Source organism: Pezoporus wallicus, unplaced genomic scaffold, assembly GCF_028554395.1.
Source record: "Pezoporus wallicus isolate ANWC-B61680 ecotype Strahan unplaced genomic scaffold, APGP_CSIRO_Pwel_v1 contig_227, whole genome shotgun sequence".
Classification (NCBI taxonomy): Eukaryota; Metazoa; Chordata; class Aves; order Psittaciformes; family Psittacidae; genus Pezoporus; species Pezoporus wallicus.
The window spans coordinates 9,298,430-9,316,248 of record NW_026635704.1 but is presented as its reverse complement, the minus strand read 5'-3'; the positions used below and the strand labels follow the sequence as shown (position 1 = coordinate 9,316,248).

At 41.0% G+C, this 17,819-nt stretch overlaps 1 protein-coding gene across 3 annotated transcripts in view; it reads left to right on the top strand.

Moving 5' to 3' along the window:
* The window catches only part of ANKRD29 (ankyrin repeat domain 29), a 38,097-nt gene extending 21,602 nt beyond the window's left edge, over positions 1 to 16,495 (top strand). For all 3 annotated transcript variants that reach the window (XM_057397622.1, XM_057397623.1, XM_057397620.1), the window contains 6 exons: positions 151 to 249; positions 3,186 to 3,284; positions 8,393 to 8,491; positions 8,930 to 9,025; positions 10,109 to 10,207; positions 11,788 to 16,495. In XM_057397622.1, coding sequence (XP_057253605.1) covers positions 151 to 249; positions 3,186 to 3,284; positions 8,393 to 8,491; positions 8,930 to 9,025; positions 10,109 to 10,207; positions 11,788 to 11,871 — 576 coding nt within the window. In that variant the 3' untranslated portion in view covers positions 11,872 to 16,495. The remainder of the gene's footprint in view (positions 1 to 150; positions 250 to 3,185; positions 3,285 to 8,392; positions 8,492 to 8,929; positions 9,026 to 10,108; positions 10,208 to 11,787) is intronic.
* Positions 16,496 to 17,819: the final 1,324 nt, after the last annotated feature.

Sequence of the window (17,819 nt, the reverse complement as noted above, 5' to 3'; positions counted from 1 at the left end):
AACTTATGAAACATTCAGCAGCTAGCTGCTACAGAACTGCTGTGAGCCAAATTCTGAAAAGCCATAAAATCTGCTTTTCTTTTTGTATGGCGATGTTTAGTCCAGTGCCTGACTCTTACCTGACTGTACCCATTCTTTGCTTTTTCACAGGATGGAGGTACTGCACTTCTAGCTGCTTGTCAGTACGGGCATGCAAAAGTAGTGGAAACGCTGTTGAAGCATGGTGCCAACATTCATGATCAACTTTATGTGAGTTATTTGACACAGCTAATATTGACAACACTGGTGATGGAACAAATGCGCTGTTGGTTGAACAACAGCAGATGGTCTGACTCCAGCACAGAGAAGCATTTGCCAGATGTGGTTTTATAGTACTCTTCTAAGATGTGAATTCTGTCAACTGTCTGCTTTTCATGACCCTGAGAGAAGTAGCATGAAATCAGAAAAGACGTTTTGGATGTCTTTTGATTTGCTATCTCTATGAAGGATCAAATCTGGATCAGATCTGCGTAATTCATTAGTCTTGAACAAAAGACCATGTCATGCCCTACCAATGATTTTCAGTGCAGACAAAAGAGTGAATAGCAATACAGCCCCTGAGGTACTAGAGAATCAGATCATCAGTTTTCTGCCAGAAAGAGTAGTAAAAGTTAAAATATTTAAATCTTTAAATATCTGTAAATTATTTTTTAAAATATTAGTTACAATTATGTTATTTGGTATTGGTGTATTTCTAGCTTGACAGTGTTTGCCTCCAGGGCAAAGGATGGTTAAAATGGCTGATGTTGTTTAGTTGACTTTTCAGAAAGCTGGATTGAACAAATGAAGCACTGGATTTAATTTACTGCAACTGAGATACAAAAACATTGAGCTTTTCAGCATTCAACAGAAACAAATGGTAGATTTTCTTTCCACTTTCCACTGCTCATTCATACCCTGGGGCACTCAAAACTGACAAAGAAGAAGTTGTTCCACAGGGATATAAGTTTTTTCAGCTTTTTCCAGGGGCTTTGGATCTGCGGGATGCTGTTGAAGTCTTAGCTCCCACAAGTGTGCATGGGAGCTAAGGGCTGGTGACTGCAGAGGCTGTGTACTAGACGCATAGGGGATCTCCACCTCTGTGCTGCCACCACCCTGTATTTATAAAGAAAGGTGTTCCACCTTCATTGCTGTGCAAATAGGAGTTGCCTTTCTAATCTGAGGGCAGTGATTCATACCTCTGCATGGTAATCCTGGGGTTTACCCCTCAGTTTAAAAATAGCCATGCTGCCACACCTGCAGACACTTACCTAGAAGTAAAGGCAGTAAATTAACTTCCTTATTGTCTCTCTTGGAAATGAGCAATACGTGCAATTGCATTTAGAGATGTATTTTTATTGCTTACAGCCATTGGGCAAAACCAGGCAGAAATGTCTGCTTAATAAAATAAGAACACAATCTCTTGAAAATGAGTGTTAGCTTGGCTGCTTTTGTGGGATGTTGCCAAGCTGCATTTGAGAAGCAGTAACTGGCTGGCAGGTTCACTGGCAGACAACAAAATGGGAGGGATTTTGAGCATGCATTTGGGTAGTCCTCCTAAAACCATCTAGATATTTTAATCTTAAGTTTACCCATGTGAGGGAGGTGTAGAGGAGAAGATGAGAGAATACCATAACTCAATAGTATGTCTTGCAGAAATATGTTATAGCCTTTAAAACAGCTTTCTCATTACAGCATCAATTCAAATCATGTAGGTGATAAGGAACCCAAGGTTCTCCATCTTTACTGATGCTACAATAAAAAGCTCTTCTAATATTACACGATCTTGTTTACTTTCTAAATGGAAGAGTTATTATTACACTTGTCTCTGGTGGAAGCCTGCAAAGGACCTAATACCATCCTGTTATTTCATATACTCTCATAGCAACCAGAGAAAACAGCCCCTCAGAGAGCCCAGGGGTGTGTGTTTGTAGTGCCAGCAGACACCTCTTTTGTTTGCCAGGACATTTGTCTTGAAATCAAAGCCAATCATTCTAAATTCAGTCCCTGGGGCGCTATATTCAGCTCATGCTTCACCAAGTCTGTGCTGAGTTTTGCAGAAAGAAGAGTAGCTATGCAGTATCTCTTAGCAGACAATAGCGTTTGGTCCCAACATAGTGATATGCCAACAAGGGCAACAACAGACTTGTACTAAAATGCCCTGTAGTTTGCATATGCATGAGATGACATGAACTCTGTATTTGCATATCTGAGATGCCGTGAAGGGATGTCCCTAATTAAAGAGTCTCACCTTCTGAGAAAACTTGCCCTAGCATGCTCTGTGCTGAGTGCTGTGGTTATGGGATGTGTAAACACCTGTCCCACCCTCATTGCAGATTTCCACTTCTAGTTGGTTGGAAGGATGATAATGCCATTTGAAATATTTTCAGAAAAAAAACTTAATGAAATATGACATCTAAATTCTTTTCCTAAGGAAGAAATTCCTGTGAAGTCAAATTCTGAGAACATCTGCACATGAAAGACACATTGAGGAAAATTAAAACCCCATATTTGTTTACAATCTTTGTTCTTCAAAAGCTCTGTTCTTCCACAAGCTTTTGCACGAAAATGCTGGTTTCTTATAGGGCTATGACACAGTCTGTCTTACATGTTCTACTTTTACATCATTATATTAGAGGTGAAGTCTCCTTTACAAGGTGTGCCAGAGCAGTGGCATGGTAGTTGTTTAGGGTGGCCCAGTAGTACGGCACAGTACTTACTCATTTAGCATCGGGGCAGGCTTCAGTGCTGGAGCCTCCAGTCTTGCAAAGTACTTGACCATGTTTTCACCATGCGTCTATGTAACAGAACACTTCTGCAAGAACATATAAAAGCTAAATGAAACTACATCGCTATACAGGATGAATTTCTTGTTATGTAGAACAACGCTTCTATGAACTAGACTCTTAGGATTCCAGAACCAGGATTTAACGTTTGGTTTGATACGTGATGGGAGCCAGCACTTGTGCATACAGAATGAAAATGTTACCGTGATTTGTTATAAGCTAGACTGTGGATTTTGGCAATTATTTCCTGAGCATGGCTGTATACCTGCTGTTACATGGCATAATGGCTTAAGAACCAGAACTTGATTCAGTTTGGCTTGGTTTTGTGAGGAAAAGTGGTATCACTTCAACACAGCATAAGATGGATGTATTTGTTCTTAGGATGGAGCTTCTGCAATTTTCCTGGCAGCACAAGGAGGCTATCTGGATGTCATCCGATTGCTACTTTCTTCAGGAGCAAAGGTTAACCAGCCACGGCAGGTAAGCTCAATACTTGAGGGCAGAACTGAGATCTGATTTTTTACAGTTATGAAAAATTAACACTGGAATTTTCTCCAGGCATCAGATTCCCATGGAAGTATTTCACTGGAAGGCAGATTGTGGGGTCTCAGAAGAATGGAGTAAAGGGGGAGAATCACCTCCTCTCGACCTGTTGATCACACTTCTTTTGATGCAGCCCTAATCCTGCAAAAACGTACAACCAGTGGTAACAATAAGCATGAAATCAGCTCCTCTGCAGGCAGTGGGGCTGCTGTTTGATCATTAAATGATCAAACATTGGTCATTTTGAGTTAGATTTGTGGCTGGTTCAGAGGTTCCTGCTGGGGAGCTAAAGGTTAGATCCACCCTCCATCACCGTATGTTGGTGTTAGGTGAGGGTGCAAGAGACTTCCTAGGTGTCAAACTATTTATGGGATACACAGAATATGTGGTGTACAGATAAAAATAAAAGCTCTCTTGGTTTCCAAAAAAGGGTTCCTTAATTGTTCAGCTGCTTCTTGATTCTAAAATTGGTGCTTAAATGGCACATTTAATACGCTGCTTTGAGTCGCCAGATGTGGGAATTGCACAGCTAGCTTTACTCCCAACACGTAGAAAGTCTGGTTAGAGACAGGGCTTCCCAGGAATCTTTGCCTGCTTTAATAAAGTCTCCTGTGTGGTCTGCTGAAACCCTGCAGGCAAGGTTGCTGTCCTGGGTCTTCACTGCACATTTTAAATTGATGGGATAAGGTCTTGTCCTTGCAATCAGTCACATATGTCTGCCAGGTGGCTGTGATCACTGACTTGCAGCAACTAAAAAATCATCAGGCAAGAGCAAACAAATGTGAAAACTCTAATAACAGTGGACAGCATGGCATGTGACAAGCTTTGTCAGACATTTTCAGCATTTCCTTTCACCTACACCAAAAGCCTAACAAATCATAGCCTGGCAGCAGAGACTGATCTATATGACTTATACTGCACCTGTAGGTCTGTGTAGACTACTTGCTGCTCTGTAGTGTAAGGAAACTAGATTAGCATTTTATGTGTTCAAACTAAAGTAATATTCCTGCTCCCCCCTCCTGCACCTCTCCAGCACTGGACTGATGCTTTAGTTGCTCCTAGGCTTTGTCCACACTGTCTTCCAAGATCAAGATTAAAAAATGTTAAAACCTGTTAATTCACACAGTCTAAAAGATCAACGGAGTAGGATGGACCAAGGTGTGCATTAATGCCTTTTGAGTTGGTCAAAATAAAGTTGGGGCACCTTAGATTTAGCTGAACCATGTTGCCATAAAATCTGCATCCTGCTAACCATAATTATAACGCACCAGCTAATTCTTCTGACAGTATTTTTTTTAGTTCTCTAATCCAATTTCTACAACAGAATGTTTCATGAGGCATTTTTAAATCTTAGTTGAGGCAAAGACTTGACTCTGTGTGAATGTTCCTCCTGTCTGTTTCATCTCTGGCAGGATGGGCTTACTTTGCTCCAGGGTACCTCTGATCCCTGCTAAGATTATGCCTGGATAAGTCTGTGGCATTTGTATTTGGGCCCACTGTAATCTGAAACATTTCCTTAACAAATGGAACATTTTTACTGTTTAATTAGTAAAGTAATGGTTGGATGGACTTCGGTCTCTCACCAACAAACAAATTTGTACTTTGTTCGAAGGTGGCATGCTGGTCATGAGGAATGTAGCTCTAGATGGAGCAGTTTTGATGCCAGATGACTCTTGCTGTCAGTTACAAGCTACATTGCCCTCACTGCTGTAAGAAACTTTTGTAAGCAATGTAACATTGAATACAGGGCTGCAGAGTGCCAGGTGTGAGTTTATGCTTCCTCCTCATGGTGTCCAAGTTTTCCTCTCTACCTTCTGAATTTGGGGTCTTAATTCATGTGCCTGAATGCTTGCATCTGCCCTGTAAGTCTCCTCCTGCTGCTGTAGCGGGTACCAGTTCCTCTTCAGGCTCATGTCCCATCTGCTAGTCCCACAGGGGCATTCATGACACTATAGAGCACCTCGGATGGTACTGGCTATCTGTGTGCAGGCCCTTCAGCTCAGCTCTCACAAGACTTAGTAGTGAAGATTCCTGGCGAGTTTCTTTCCTGACAATGTATTTTCTCTTGGATTTTAGCTGCCTTCTGATCTTCCTAACATTGCAGAGCCGGGTAGGAATTCTTTTGTCATCTTTTTGTCTAGACAGAGCTTGGGGCAGTGTCTGAAGCCAGGTGCGAGAGGTGTTTCTTTACTTCTTCAACTCAAAGCAAGAAGATTATCTGCCAATGATTTTACACTGTTTTGGCAGCCTATGTCCCAGCAGCCTCTAGTCTGACTGGGTAAGCAGGCTCCAAATACTCTGAAAATCAGTGATTTTTTTTCTTAACAAATGATATGCAATTCCACTTATATGTAAGCCAGTAAATGTATAGAGAGTATAGACCTCAGGCAAACAAGCAATTTGCTATTAGCAAGAATTGAAATGGTGTAGTGGTGTGAGTACACTGATGGGCAGAACAGTGGACAAGATGATGCTGAGTAGCCTGAGAGTAGGGGCTCTCTGTACCTGAAAGTCCTTACTGGGAATTTGAGGGCTATTTTACTTCCCACCCTAATCTGGCCCTTTCTAAAACTCCAAGCCACAAGCAAACATTGAAATTCAAAGCTGCAAGGCAAAAAGTCATTAGCTAATGGATAAGATAAAGAGCATGGGAAATTTTGGTTAGAGTATGTTTGGAACCGCTGGCTGCTGCATATAATGAGAGGTAGTCTGTATATTCTAGCTTGTAGTCAAATACAGAAATAAGCACAGCTTAAAAACCTATGGGGTGTTTAACATTGTTCTAGGAATGTAGTGGTTTGCAGTCTGCTGGGTGGGCAGAGGGACAAGGAAAGGAAAACAGTTTTTGAACTGTGTCTTTCCCTATTCTCACTTTCTTTCTGACCTGTCTCTAAGCCCTAATGTCTGTTTACACAGGAATTCTCATGTGACCTTTTAGTACAATGTAATAGCTGTTTTGCACCATATAGCAACATGAAAATGGACAGAAAATTCATTTACACCATATACATTTTATATGTATTTGCATAAATCTGTATATTAGATGCTATTTGCTTGAGAGCGAAAAGCTGACAATGGTCAGTATGAGCACACCATCAACATCATCATCATTCTTCTCTTCAGGCTAAATTCTCCAAAACAGTCACCCTTTCTCACAATGTCTTTTTGCCTCTAGCCTATAGCTGAGATACTGAGGTTGATGTTACCCGACACTTCTGTTCCTTTTCATTTATACCTGGAAATACGAGCTGTTCTTACAAACTTCACTGTGAGAAAAAGAAAGCTGCTATGTTCTGCATGCTGCGCTTGTGCTTGCATTTCTTGTATAAACAGAAGTGTGGATTTGCACAGCATCGGTTCTTTATGCAGATTCAATTGTGTAAGCAAATTCAACTGCTCTCTTTTCCAAGTTTTATAGGCTTTTTCAGTGCCCCTATTGCTATTTACTAGAGCCCTCTGGTGGGGGGAGATTAGAAAAATATGAAGTGTGTCAGGGAAAAAGCTATATACTGGAGAGGGACAGTTTTTGCCATCACACTATCACATACGCTGTGTATAAGAGAGCCTTTGTTATTTTCGAATCAGAAAGAACACTCATTGTATTAACAGGATACATACTAGAATGAGGTCAGTCGCTAATTTAAATTCATTAATCTATAGAGAAATGATACAAGAGTGGGCAAAGATCCTGTTCCTTACTATTTGAGAAGACTGAAGATCTCAGAATGTGCGTTTGCTCTTTCTCAGAATCAGAAATAGGGAAACTCAGAATATCATATCAAAGAAAGAAATAACTTTTCTGTTTCTTTGAAAAGATTAAGTCACTAGCCGACAGAAAGCAGAGAATTTGTGCAACAGTGGTTTTTTGGACTGCATGGGCAAGTCATATGAATCTTCAGCTGGCACTAAGGAGAGAGATTTCTTCTTTAATTAAGGTAGAAATACCTTATTTAAAGTAAAAAAGTTGTTTTCTCCTGAAAATTCTCATTAAGGCTCTTTTGGAAGCCCCAGTATAATTTGTCTTCCTTTTTCCTGCCAAGTCTTCAGGCTGCTGTGGGTGGTGAGCAGAACTGGCAACTGCTGAAGGCAGAAGCAGGCACCCTGCTACACGAGGCTTCACTTTTATGTTAAAATCCATACAGGAAAAGCCTTTTGTTAAGGGCCCACAAGAATCAGTTTGGCACCACATAACTGCTGGAGTCCTGTAGTCTGAAGAATCAGGCCATTTAGAAGCAAAAGGAGGAAAAGACACAAAACTAAATTCTAATTGAAGTGAGAAACACTTCTAGAGCTTCAATTCACCTTTGCCTTTGGGATGAAAATCAATCACAAAGTCTAGCTTATTCCGAATGTGCATTTTACTTTCTGAAGTTTTCTGCTCAAGTAATGATTGCACAGGACAATTTTTCCAAAACAGATTATTTGAGGTTGGATTCCTTGATAATTTTCTTGTTTTCTAGTGGAGCTGTTGAACATAAAATTTGTGAAACACTCACCACCAGTGTAAGGCAGGGTGTTTTTAACATTCCCTGAGGATGGGTAACGTAACTTAATGTTGGAAGCTGGTGATCATCTTGCATTGCTCCTTAACTTCTATAAACAGCCTCTACTCCACATGTACAGAGACCCAGCTGCAGAATCTCCCCATGCATGCTGATATCTGCCTGTATCTTCTGTCACATCTACCCACCTAGAGTTCAAAGTACGCTTTGGCCTTTACATTTCAGACTTCCACATTTATTTGAGGTACAGCTGTTAAGACGAAGTGGCTTTTAGCTGTTCAGACAGTAATGCATGTCTCAGGCCAACTGTGTAAGAGAAAGCAGCTAAGGATGGCTCTACTCCACAAATAGAGCATTTTTGTTTTGATTTTTTATGCCAAGCTCCCGTGTGCTTCTGGAAGCAAATCTGCGTATGTCTTTCTGTGATGAGGGATTTATTTGGGGTTGAAGTACATCCGGTCCAGTAGTCAGACTTGGGTGGTAAAATACCAGGGAGCACAGGATCTCAAAGTGAAACCATTAGCAGTCTTACTCTGTTTGCAGGATGGAACAGCTCCCTTGTGGATTGCATCGCAGATGGGTCACAGTGAAGTGGTACGAGTAATGCTGCTTCGTGGAGCTGAGCGAGATGCCGCCCGGGATGTGAGTAGACTTCTTCCTGTGCTCTGTCTGCAGCTTAACACCTCCTAGCTTTTTCTGTGGCTGCAAGTCTGCCTGGTGTCCCCAGAGTATGTCCTGTTTGCCATGATGTAAAGTCCCAACATGGGCTCCCTTTCTCCCATTGTGTCTAGGACATCTTCCTGGAGGGACCTTCTGGAATAAAGGAATGGAAATGTCTGTATAAAGATGTCTATGGTGTCACTGGTTCATTTTACCCCGAAGTTTTCACCTGCCAAAGCAACAATCCTCCTGATGCTCTAAAACCACAGCATATGCTGTGGAGTTGTCTCCTCAAAAATTTTGAGCAGAGAAGACCCTCTTCTCAGAGGTGTGGGGGAAAGCTGGTGTTTCCCTCCAGCCAAGGGGAATGCAGATAAAGCATTGCTAACAACTGGACTGACCTTCCTGTCTCCTTCAAAGGATGGTACGACTGCTTTACTGAAGGCTGCCATCAAGGGGTACAACAATGTGATAGAAGAGTTGCTGAAATTCTCTCCCACTCTTGGCCTGCTGAAGGTTAGTAGTGAAACACATGGATTTTTAGACAGGAACTCAAGAATGAGTTTCTGATGAAAGATCTGATGTTTATGACTATGACAGAGGAAGATTACAAGGAGCTTGAGCCCCCCCCCCCCCCAAAAAAAAAACAAGAGAAAAATTAAATTATCTTATTTAGCCTTTAATGCCACACACAAATTAATCTTTTCAAACAAAATTGTGAGTTTGATTTGTAGAATAAGGAAGCTTAGAAGTCATAGAAGGAATTTTCCTGCTTTTCATTCATTTTTATTCTTCCTGTAAATGGATTGCTCTTAACAGTGTAGTTCTTAGCTCTTCTATTGTTCTAGTTCTTCTATTGCATTTTGTCAGTAAAATAGTATCCTAAGAGATCTGTTGTGAGCAGATTCTCTACTTGTTTTTGTTTTCATCTGAAGTCAGAAAGTGACTTGAAAAATAACACATTTGGAAGCTACTTTTTAATAGCTTATCTAATTATACGTATCTATAAATCACATACTTTGATAGCCTCTGTGCATGCAACATTGGCAATTTTGATGTGCTTGAAAATCCAGGTGGCATTAACTTAGTTGTTAATTACAAGTATGAAATAGCTTCCACACTTATTTGAACTGTCAATTTGCAGCCACAGACAAAAGGCCAGCCATAAAAATAATCCCTATTCAGCTGTCTGACACTGAGACCATTAATCATCAGAGAAAGAAGATAAAATGCACAGATGGTTTCCATTACTGCTTGCACTTATGTTTCACTTGCTAATGGCTGGTTTTGCCAGGCAGAAGCAAGTGCTGTGTCCATTTCACCTCTAATCAATTGACAAGGGTAATTTTTAAAAGGAAATACTGCTGTGGTGAAGTGAATTTGACTCTCTTTTTTATTAAAGCATTTAGAATCACCTCCTTCATAGCCCACTAGCCTACCAGCACCCTGTCTGAATCAGACACTGTACTTTTAATGACCTAATTTCTTCCGTGTTACTTCTTTCTTGTTCATAGGTTTGTTCTTTGCAAACATTTGTGTTTCACTGCCTTTGGTTTTCTTCCCATGCATAGTACAAACATTTCCATTGGTATTTTCTAGAACGGGACCTCTGCTCTCCATGCGGCTGTCCTGAGTGGCAACGTGAGGACAGTGGCACTGCTCCTTGAAGCAGGAGCAGATCCGTGCCTGAGGAACAAGGTACATTCTGGCACACTCTCCTGGGCAAGGAGCAGGTGGGAAGCACTGAGCAGCGGAGCCATGTGTGCCATGGAGGCAGTGGCAGCCCATGTTTCTGTGTTAGTCCACAGTTGCCTCCTGTTCCTCTCCTGAAGCATCACTGTTTAGTCCATTCATTGCTGTACACAGGCATCTATAAGGGTGCTGGGCAGTGCCACTGGTGATGCTGGTTCTTGTGAAGTAACATCAATCTAAGAATATGCAAACCATGCACTCACTCACTCAAGCACCACGAATTGTTAACTATAACTACTCATGGGCTAGCTAGGTTGCATTTCAGGAAAAAAAAACCCACCATAAGTTATGTTCTTGTAAGTCGTAAGTTACACCATACCTCCCTATGGTCGTGTAAGAATGATATTTCTGCAGCAAAAGAAATGTGTATCTGGGTACCTCCGATAAGAAAACTTGGTTAGAATTCAGGACATTGCTAATACAAAGAAATCCTGCATTACATGTATCTTTACCATATCTTACTGTAAATTTGCTAGTTTAGTGAAATAGTTTCATAATCTTTTTATAACAACTTTTCTGCAGAAAAAAATGGTCTTTGTTTTTTCCTGTTAAGTATTTTAACATTACATGTTTGCTAATTTCCATGAAAATGTCTTCCTCTGACTTGTGTTTATGAACTATTTGTCTCTAGCATTTGAGATCTAGCTGGGTTTGCTAAGCTGTGCATGGGTGGTCTGGTATTTACTTCTTGTTTATGACCGGGTGAATGACAGTTTGTAATACAAGTAACCCAGCACATACCTTCTGACTGTTTTGGTCATTTAATATAAAATCTGTGCCTGTTATTTCTGTATCATTCCACTTGATGGCAGCAAAGTTAACGACTCTCATACAGTAGCTCCTATTAACAGGCATTTTGATTTACCGCTATCACCCGAACAACACACAAGATTTTTCTGCTACTGATGGTGATTTGCAGCAGAAGGGTGTGCAGTATGAGAAAGTCTGGCTGTAATCTCTCCTACTGATTTTTTTTTTAGTGACATGCGATTAGGCACAACAGAGTACATTTGCAGGACAGAATTCCTGATTTTCAGAAGTAGCTTCATTACAAAGACAGTTTGTTACCAAATTTGTATTCAATACACACTGAAGACCTAACTCTGATGTTCTATTACCAATCCTATAGAATAGCATGAATTATTTCATAGCAATTAAAGTATTCTCTCGGATCTTTAGGGACTTTTTTTGGACTTTGGTACTTAAAGACCTGCCTCATCTCCCCAAAAAATCAGTACTTCTGTGGCAGAAGCATAGGGAGCCCAAGGGATGCCATTTAACCTGGACAGTCAGCACAAAATAAGATGACCATTTTGAACCCACACTGGGACTATTTTTAAGACTTAAGTGGGAATTGCATGCTGAAAGGTGATTTCTTAAGATATCTCCAACAGCGGTGGGACAACATTGGAATAAACCCATCATTATAATGCCCAGTAGCATCTTCTCTAAAGTTGAATGTTTTTAAACCATGTTTTAGAAATACTTGTTCATTTCTGCTAACCCAAGGTTTTGTTTCATTCCAGGCAAATGAACTTCCAGAAGAACTAACGAAAAATGAACGAATCCTTCGACTCCTCCGCATGAAGGAAAAGCAAGGAAAAAGCTAATGCAGCCCTGCAGCAAATATGGTTTGACAGAGATGCACCCTGACCACAGTAGCATGACTGTAAACCTAGGTTGCCCAAGAAGGGCTTGTTGGAACAGTTTGCAGAACTGATTAGCCTCTCCAGTACACGCTTCCTGAATGCATAAGGCCCTTGCCATGGTGTCACCATGGGCTAGGACCTCTTCCTGGCATTACTGAACACAGGACTGCAATGAGAGCAGGGGTTGGCCTGGGAGCTGCCTTCGCACTGCAGCCCCATGGTGCTGCTGCCCTCCCTTTGCTGACAGTGCTAGCTCAGACCATTCCTCTCTACTTCCAAGTGCCACATGGGGCTAGAGGTGAGATCCCACCTGTGACATCCCAACAGAAAAAGTCCTCCTGCCAGCCCAGTTCTTTGATAACATTTTGGCTACTACATGAAGCTCCATGAAAGATGATTCAGAGAGTTGCAAATGATGCCAAAAGCTACCAAGCAAACAATAAGCAAGGAGATGTCCTCCTCAGGTGTAGCATCTTGATCTGTCAATCTGTCCAGCAACAGGAACACAGCAGAGCAGCTGATAGCATTTTGCAATGCGTACACAGTGCTATGGGGATCCATCCCTAACCCTGCTGTCTACATACATGGATAGGGGAGGACCAGTTACTGGGCAAACCAGCCAGGACATATCATTCACTGGTGCAAGTCCATCAGAAATTCAACTGTTGGGCACAACAGCACAGATGTTGTCCAAGTGGTAGGTATATACGTATGTTCTGCACGTGCATATATGTGACACTATGGTTTACTACCCACAGCTACTATGCAATGCACTTGCTCCCCAGGTCTGTGAAAGGAGTTAAGGGAGAAGCGCACAGTGTACAGATCTTTCAGCAGTTAATAAGAGGGCTACACATAGCCGCATGCAAACAGGATCACTAATTGATGCAGGCATGGAAAATGAACTCTCAACAGCAATTTTAGCTTTTGTTGTGATTGGGACACTTAGACACGCTACCACTGCCTGTATGGGGAAGGCAGTGCAAATTGCAGATGGTTTGTGAAGAGCTATGTTTGAAACATGCTGATGAAAGATACCCCATTAAACCCCAGTCATTTTTGTAGGATAAATAGTATATACTACATCTTGTTAGCCAAAAAAAAATTAAAAAAAAAAATTAGAGTTTATTTTACAGTGAGTTGAGATATAAAGTTAGCTCAGTACATAAATCCAGGCACTTCAGCGGCCTTCAAAACTTGACAAACTACTGCAAAATCGCTTTAAAAGCTAAAGACAGGGAAGATTGTAAAGAAACCAAATATTCCCTGCTTAAGAGACATCTGCCTAGGATTCAGCTGAACTGTTGCACTTTTGCTTCAGTGAGCTAAAAAAAAAAAAGCCACATTATTTTAGTGAGCCAGCACAAATTAATGTAATGTACTCAGTGCAAATTAGTCATATGTCTTACCAATCCTAAAGTTATTCTTTTTGTAAGTTAGGTAAGAAGTCATGGTTCTGTTGAAGAGAACGGAAGTGGGCGTACCTTTGCTTGCAAGCTGAAATTGCTGTTCAATTTCTATTCAGCATTAGAAAGGAAAGCTTTAATTTTTCCAACAATATAAGAAGACACCAGAGAAATCTATTTGTTTAGGTAATTCATGCTGCTGTATTTTTAAATTAAAATAATGTTGTGCCTAACAGAAACTTGCAGACTAACTGGTACAGAACCAAAGAATTATGCAAGATGCTTTGAGCATGACTGTATCCAGGGGTAAGTTCTGCAAAAGACTAAAGAATACTGTATATGCAGCAATCTCGAGAGCCTTATTGGGAACTTAAATTCCACAAGCATTACATGGGACTGGACTCCAACTTCTTTAATAAGCAACACTGGAGAGGACAGTTTTATTCAGAGCCCCCACTGGGCTGAAGATGAACATACTGGTTTGGGGAATGCTAGAGGGACTCTAGGCAGCCCAGCCTCAATATTGACCTTTCTCCCTAAACTTTCCTCAGATCAACACCTGGGGACAACCACACTCTTACAGTGAAAAGCCCTTTCACAGTTGTAAAGGAGGAGGGTGATCATCAGGTGGTCTTCAGTAGTCATATTGGGTGAGCAATAAATACTCTAAATATCAGACAGGCTGTAATGATCAAGCAGTCTTGCTAAACAATGTGGAAGCATCTACTGTTGGTGAGGGCCTCCTACTTTTTCCTGATAGCAGAGCATAGAAGTGAGGACAGGGCAAGCCAACAGTGGTCCTGTGACAGCTGGAGTAAGCAAGCTGAGACAACAACATACAGGTGTTCAGTATATGCAGGTAGCCTCTCCTTTCTGCCAGATGTATTTCCTTGTGAGAGTGGTCTCACCCCAAAGGGGGCAGCTACTCAGCAAAGAGCTTCTTCTGGAATTATGCCTGTCCATGGAAAGACGCATGCCTGCTCCCCACCATTTAGAGTAGGACTTTCGAAGTTGTGTGTCCAGCTGCCTCTGTGAATGGCCACCACAGCCGGGGCTGTCATGCAACATGAGAAGAATGGGGTGCTATGCCCAGCACAGAGCATCTTCTGACCACCTTCTGAGAGGGTGCAGTTACCAGGTCCTCTTCTTGTAAGCAATATTGGGCTATAACTGACTTTTCTTATTTCTAAACAAAATTTGACATGTGGGGCTAGCACAGGTTGAAGGGATAGGCTTGTAGCTCCCTCCTTGCTCTCACTAATGTTGGCTGATACGCATACGAGCTCTGTGTAGTGAGCTCCACGGTGGAGAAATGGCAGCAAAGTCTTTCTCTGCCCCGTCCAGGCTGAAGTTGAATCTAACTTCAGCAAAGATACTATTCAGCCAACATGGGACTTTTAGGCATGGAAACCTTCCTACTGGGAGCATGTTTCATCTCTGACCTTTCAGATAGTAGGCTGCTAAAAGTTTTGGGTTCCCTGTAACAAAAAGGTGCTTATTCTGCCTGTAGATGGGCCTGAGAGATGCAGTACTGTTTCTCACCATGCAATTGACCTTTTCACAAAGAAACCTTAATAATTCTTAGTGTTCATGTAGCTGCTGTTATCTTTAAAGTGCTCAGTAAACATTGCTGTGGTTTGTTTGCTGTTCTAAAACTGAAACCTGCTTTCCCTTTGTGGATGAAGTGATTCACGAATATTGACAGTAGCTCTTTGCATAGTTGTTCTGCCTTTTGTGCAAGGCTTTCAAAGTGCTCTGCAGACACTATTACCTTTGAAAGTTCCAAAATGCACTGCCGGGGAAGGCAGCAAAACAGATTATTTCATTCACACACCAGTGAAATGCAGCAGCTGTTTATCAGTTCATGTCAATAGACAAGAGTAAATTTAGACTAGAAATTAAGGAGCATTAAACCCATTTCACAGATGGCAGGATGAAGCTTGGTACCACATAATGATATAAAATAGAACTGGGACCAGCCCAAATTGTTTTTTGGGGGTTGGGTTTTGGGGTTTTGTTCCCCCCAAAAGTGCTATATATATATATATCCATCTTACACCCCCCAAAAAGTCAGCTCCACTAGCATACTGCTTTTAGGATTGCCTCTCTGCACATCAGGGTCCACGAGCCCAGTGTGCTGGGATTTATGCAGGTGCTACAGCCTGGTGACTTCCCATCAGCTGCAAGTGAGCACAAAGGATGTGCAATCAAGAACAGGCTACACAAATGAATCAAGGAAAGGTATAGGGCATCTTTCTTTAATTTCACTAGTATTAAGCCATTGTAGAATGGGGATGAGCACAAGGAAAGTCTCATGTTGTATACAGAGAAGTAGCATCCCAACAGTGACACGGTCACGGCATAGACTCAGACGTCCTAAATACAAGGACCTCTTCATTTAAGATGATCACTGCAGTGCACTGTGCAGAGACATCTATTTAGTAACGATACAAAAGGAGTGTTGTACCTCCTGACTTGCACATGCTGTTTTCTTGGAGCAAAACCATGTCACTATTGATCCACCCACCTTTGTTTAGTTTAGAAGAGCTAAGAGGATTAGAGCACCAGATCAAACATCTGCAGGTTATATTTAATGCACTCGTAACGAGGAGAGTTATTTGCCTCAGAGTCAGAGCCTAATTGCAAGAATAATCCATGCTTCTTTATTCAGACAGTCATGGTGACTAGTGGGAAATCTGCAAGTAAACCAAATCTCATGTTGTCTCAGAAATTTCAGAATTGGTGTACAGAAAATGAGGTAGCACAAACCCCAGCCCATTTGTGCTTCACTTAAATTGAACACTGAACAGACAAAATTCTACCTTTGTCTGGACCCCTTGGATCAGCAGTGTTAAAATGTTTATGCTTACTACAAGTCCAACCAAAGATTACACACAAGGCTCTGTTTTTCAGAACCAGAATATTGTGGTGCACACACAGGACTAAATGGAGTTGTGCCTTCTTACAGTGGCTCTGCACTTGGTCCTGGGAATATAACAGTAGTTTCACAGTTTTCTGAATTCCACAGTTTGTTTTGACATGCTATTTTATGCATTTGATGAAACGCATATAAATTTGTGTAACTCCATGTAAGACTAACAACAGAGATGTTGTTGCTTTGCTAAAACACCTTTTTCCATACCGTCATTTCAATAAAACTTACTATACTACTCAGATTATCCTGCCTGCATACTTCAATATTTCTTTCCTTTCTTCTGTATTCTACTCTTTCTCTTTGTAGAATACCAGAATTAATTTCCTGTTTAAGTAAAGATCACTTTGTTCCATCCCACTTGATTGATTAGACTTCTATTATTTTCCAGGTCTTTACAGATGAGATAGCATTCACAGAACAAACAAAGCCAACGTCCTGGCTTGAGAAACAGGAAAACTTAATTTAGCGTGATATAACGAGGTTTGTTTCAAAGATCCAGACATCACTGACAGACTCCCCTTGACATTAACATCCATTAGGTCAGATCTGAAGGGAAGATTATAAAAAGCAACTTAGGAACCAAGACTATATTTCCATTTATTTTGTCAAACATGTCTTGGTGGTTCTGTTACTATTCCTAAATCTAAAACTGGCCCTTACACTGATCTGACCTATTTCAGTTAAAAAAAAGTCAATAGCCTCCTGATATCCTTATTATGGTATGCTGTGGATTATGTGTGCTATAAAAGGGGAAAAGAGTCTACACCGAAAGCCACATTTTTGATCTTATGTTTGACATCCCAGGCTTTTTGCCTTACTCCTACAATTTTCTATTGTGATGAGCTACATTTTGAATCATTGTCAAAAATTCTTACAGTCACAACTCAGTAAAGCACTTCCATCTATTCAGAGAATGTAAAGAGAAAGTGCTGTAACTTGTTCATGGCTTAAATCACTATGAAGGATGATTTCTGGTAGCAGAAAACTCCTTAAATTTGCACATGAAAGCATAACAAAACAGTGTCAAGAAGCTGAAACTAGACAAATTCATGTTTCAAGTTCTGGATTTTCAGGAATGAGGATAATTATGTATGGGAACAAATTGCTGAGGTGACGTCTTCATCATTTGAAGGTTGTTTTTTTTAAATAATTACTTTTCATTCTGAGTCATTTCACCTGAAACATTTTGTGGTTGATGCAGGAACTAAAATCATGTAATCATTATAGTCTCCTTGTTCTGAAAATATATGAATCAATGCATTTTTTTGCTTAATCTCCTCAGTGATTTAAAGAGATGCTAACTCTCATGAGATCAATAACAAGACCATATGCCTATCAACTGTAGCTGAATGGCATGGCAAAATGAAATCAGAGACACATACCTAAGTTGTCTCTAAATCCATCCATTTCGCTCTCACAATGTTAACAAGGCATTTTAACTGGGCTAATGTTTTAATGTCCTGCTTTTAATGTTGAGTAAGTTCTCTCAGAGCTGGCATGAGGGCAGCGTAGCACTGCACCTTGCCAGAAAGCAGGGATGAGCAGAGCAATCTGGGATGTGACAGTGG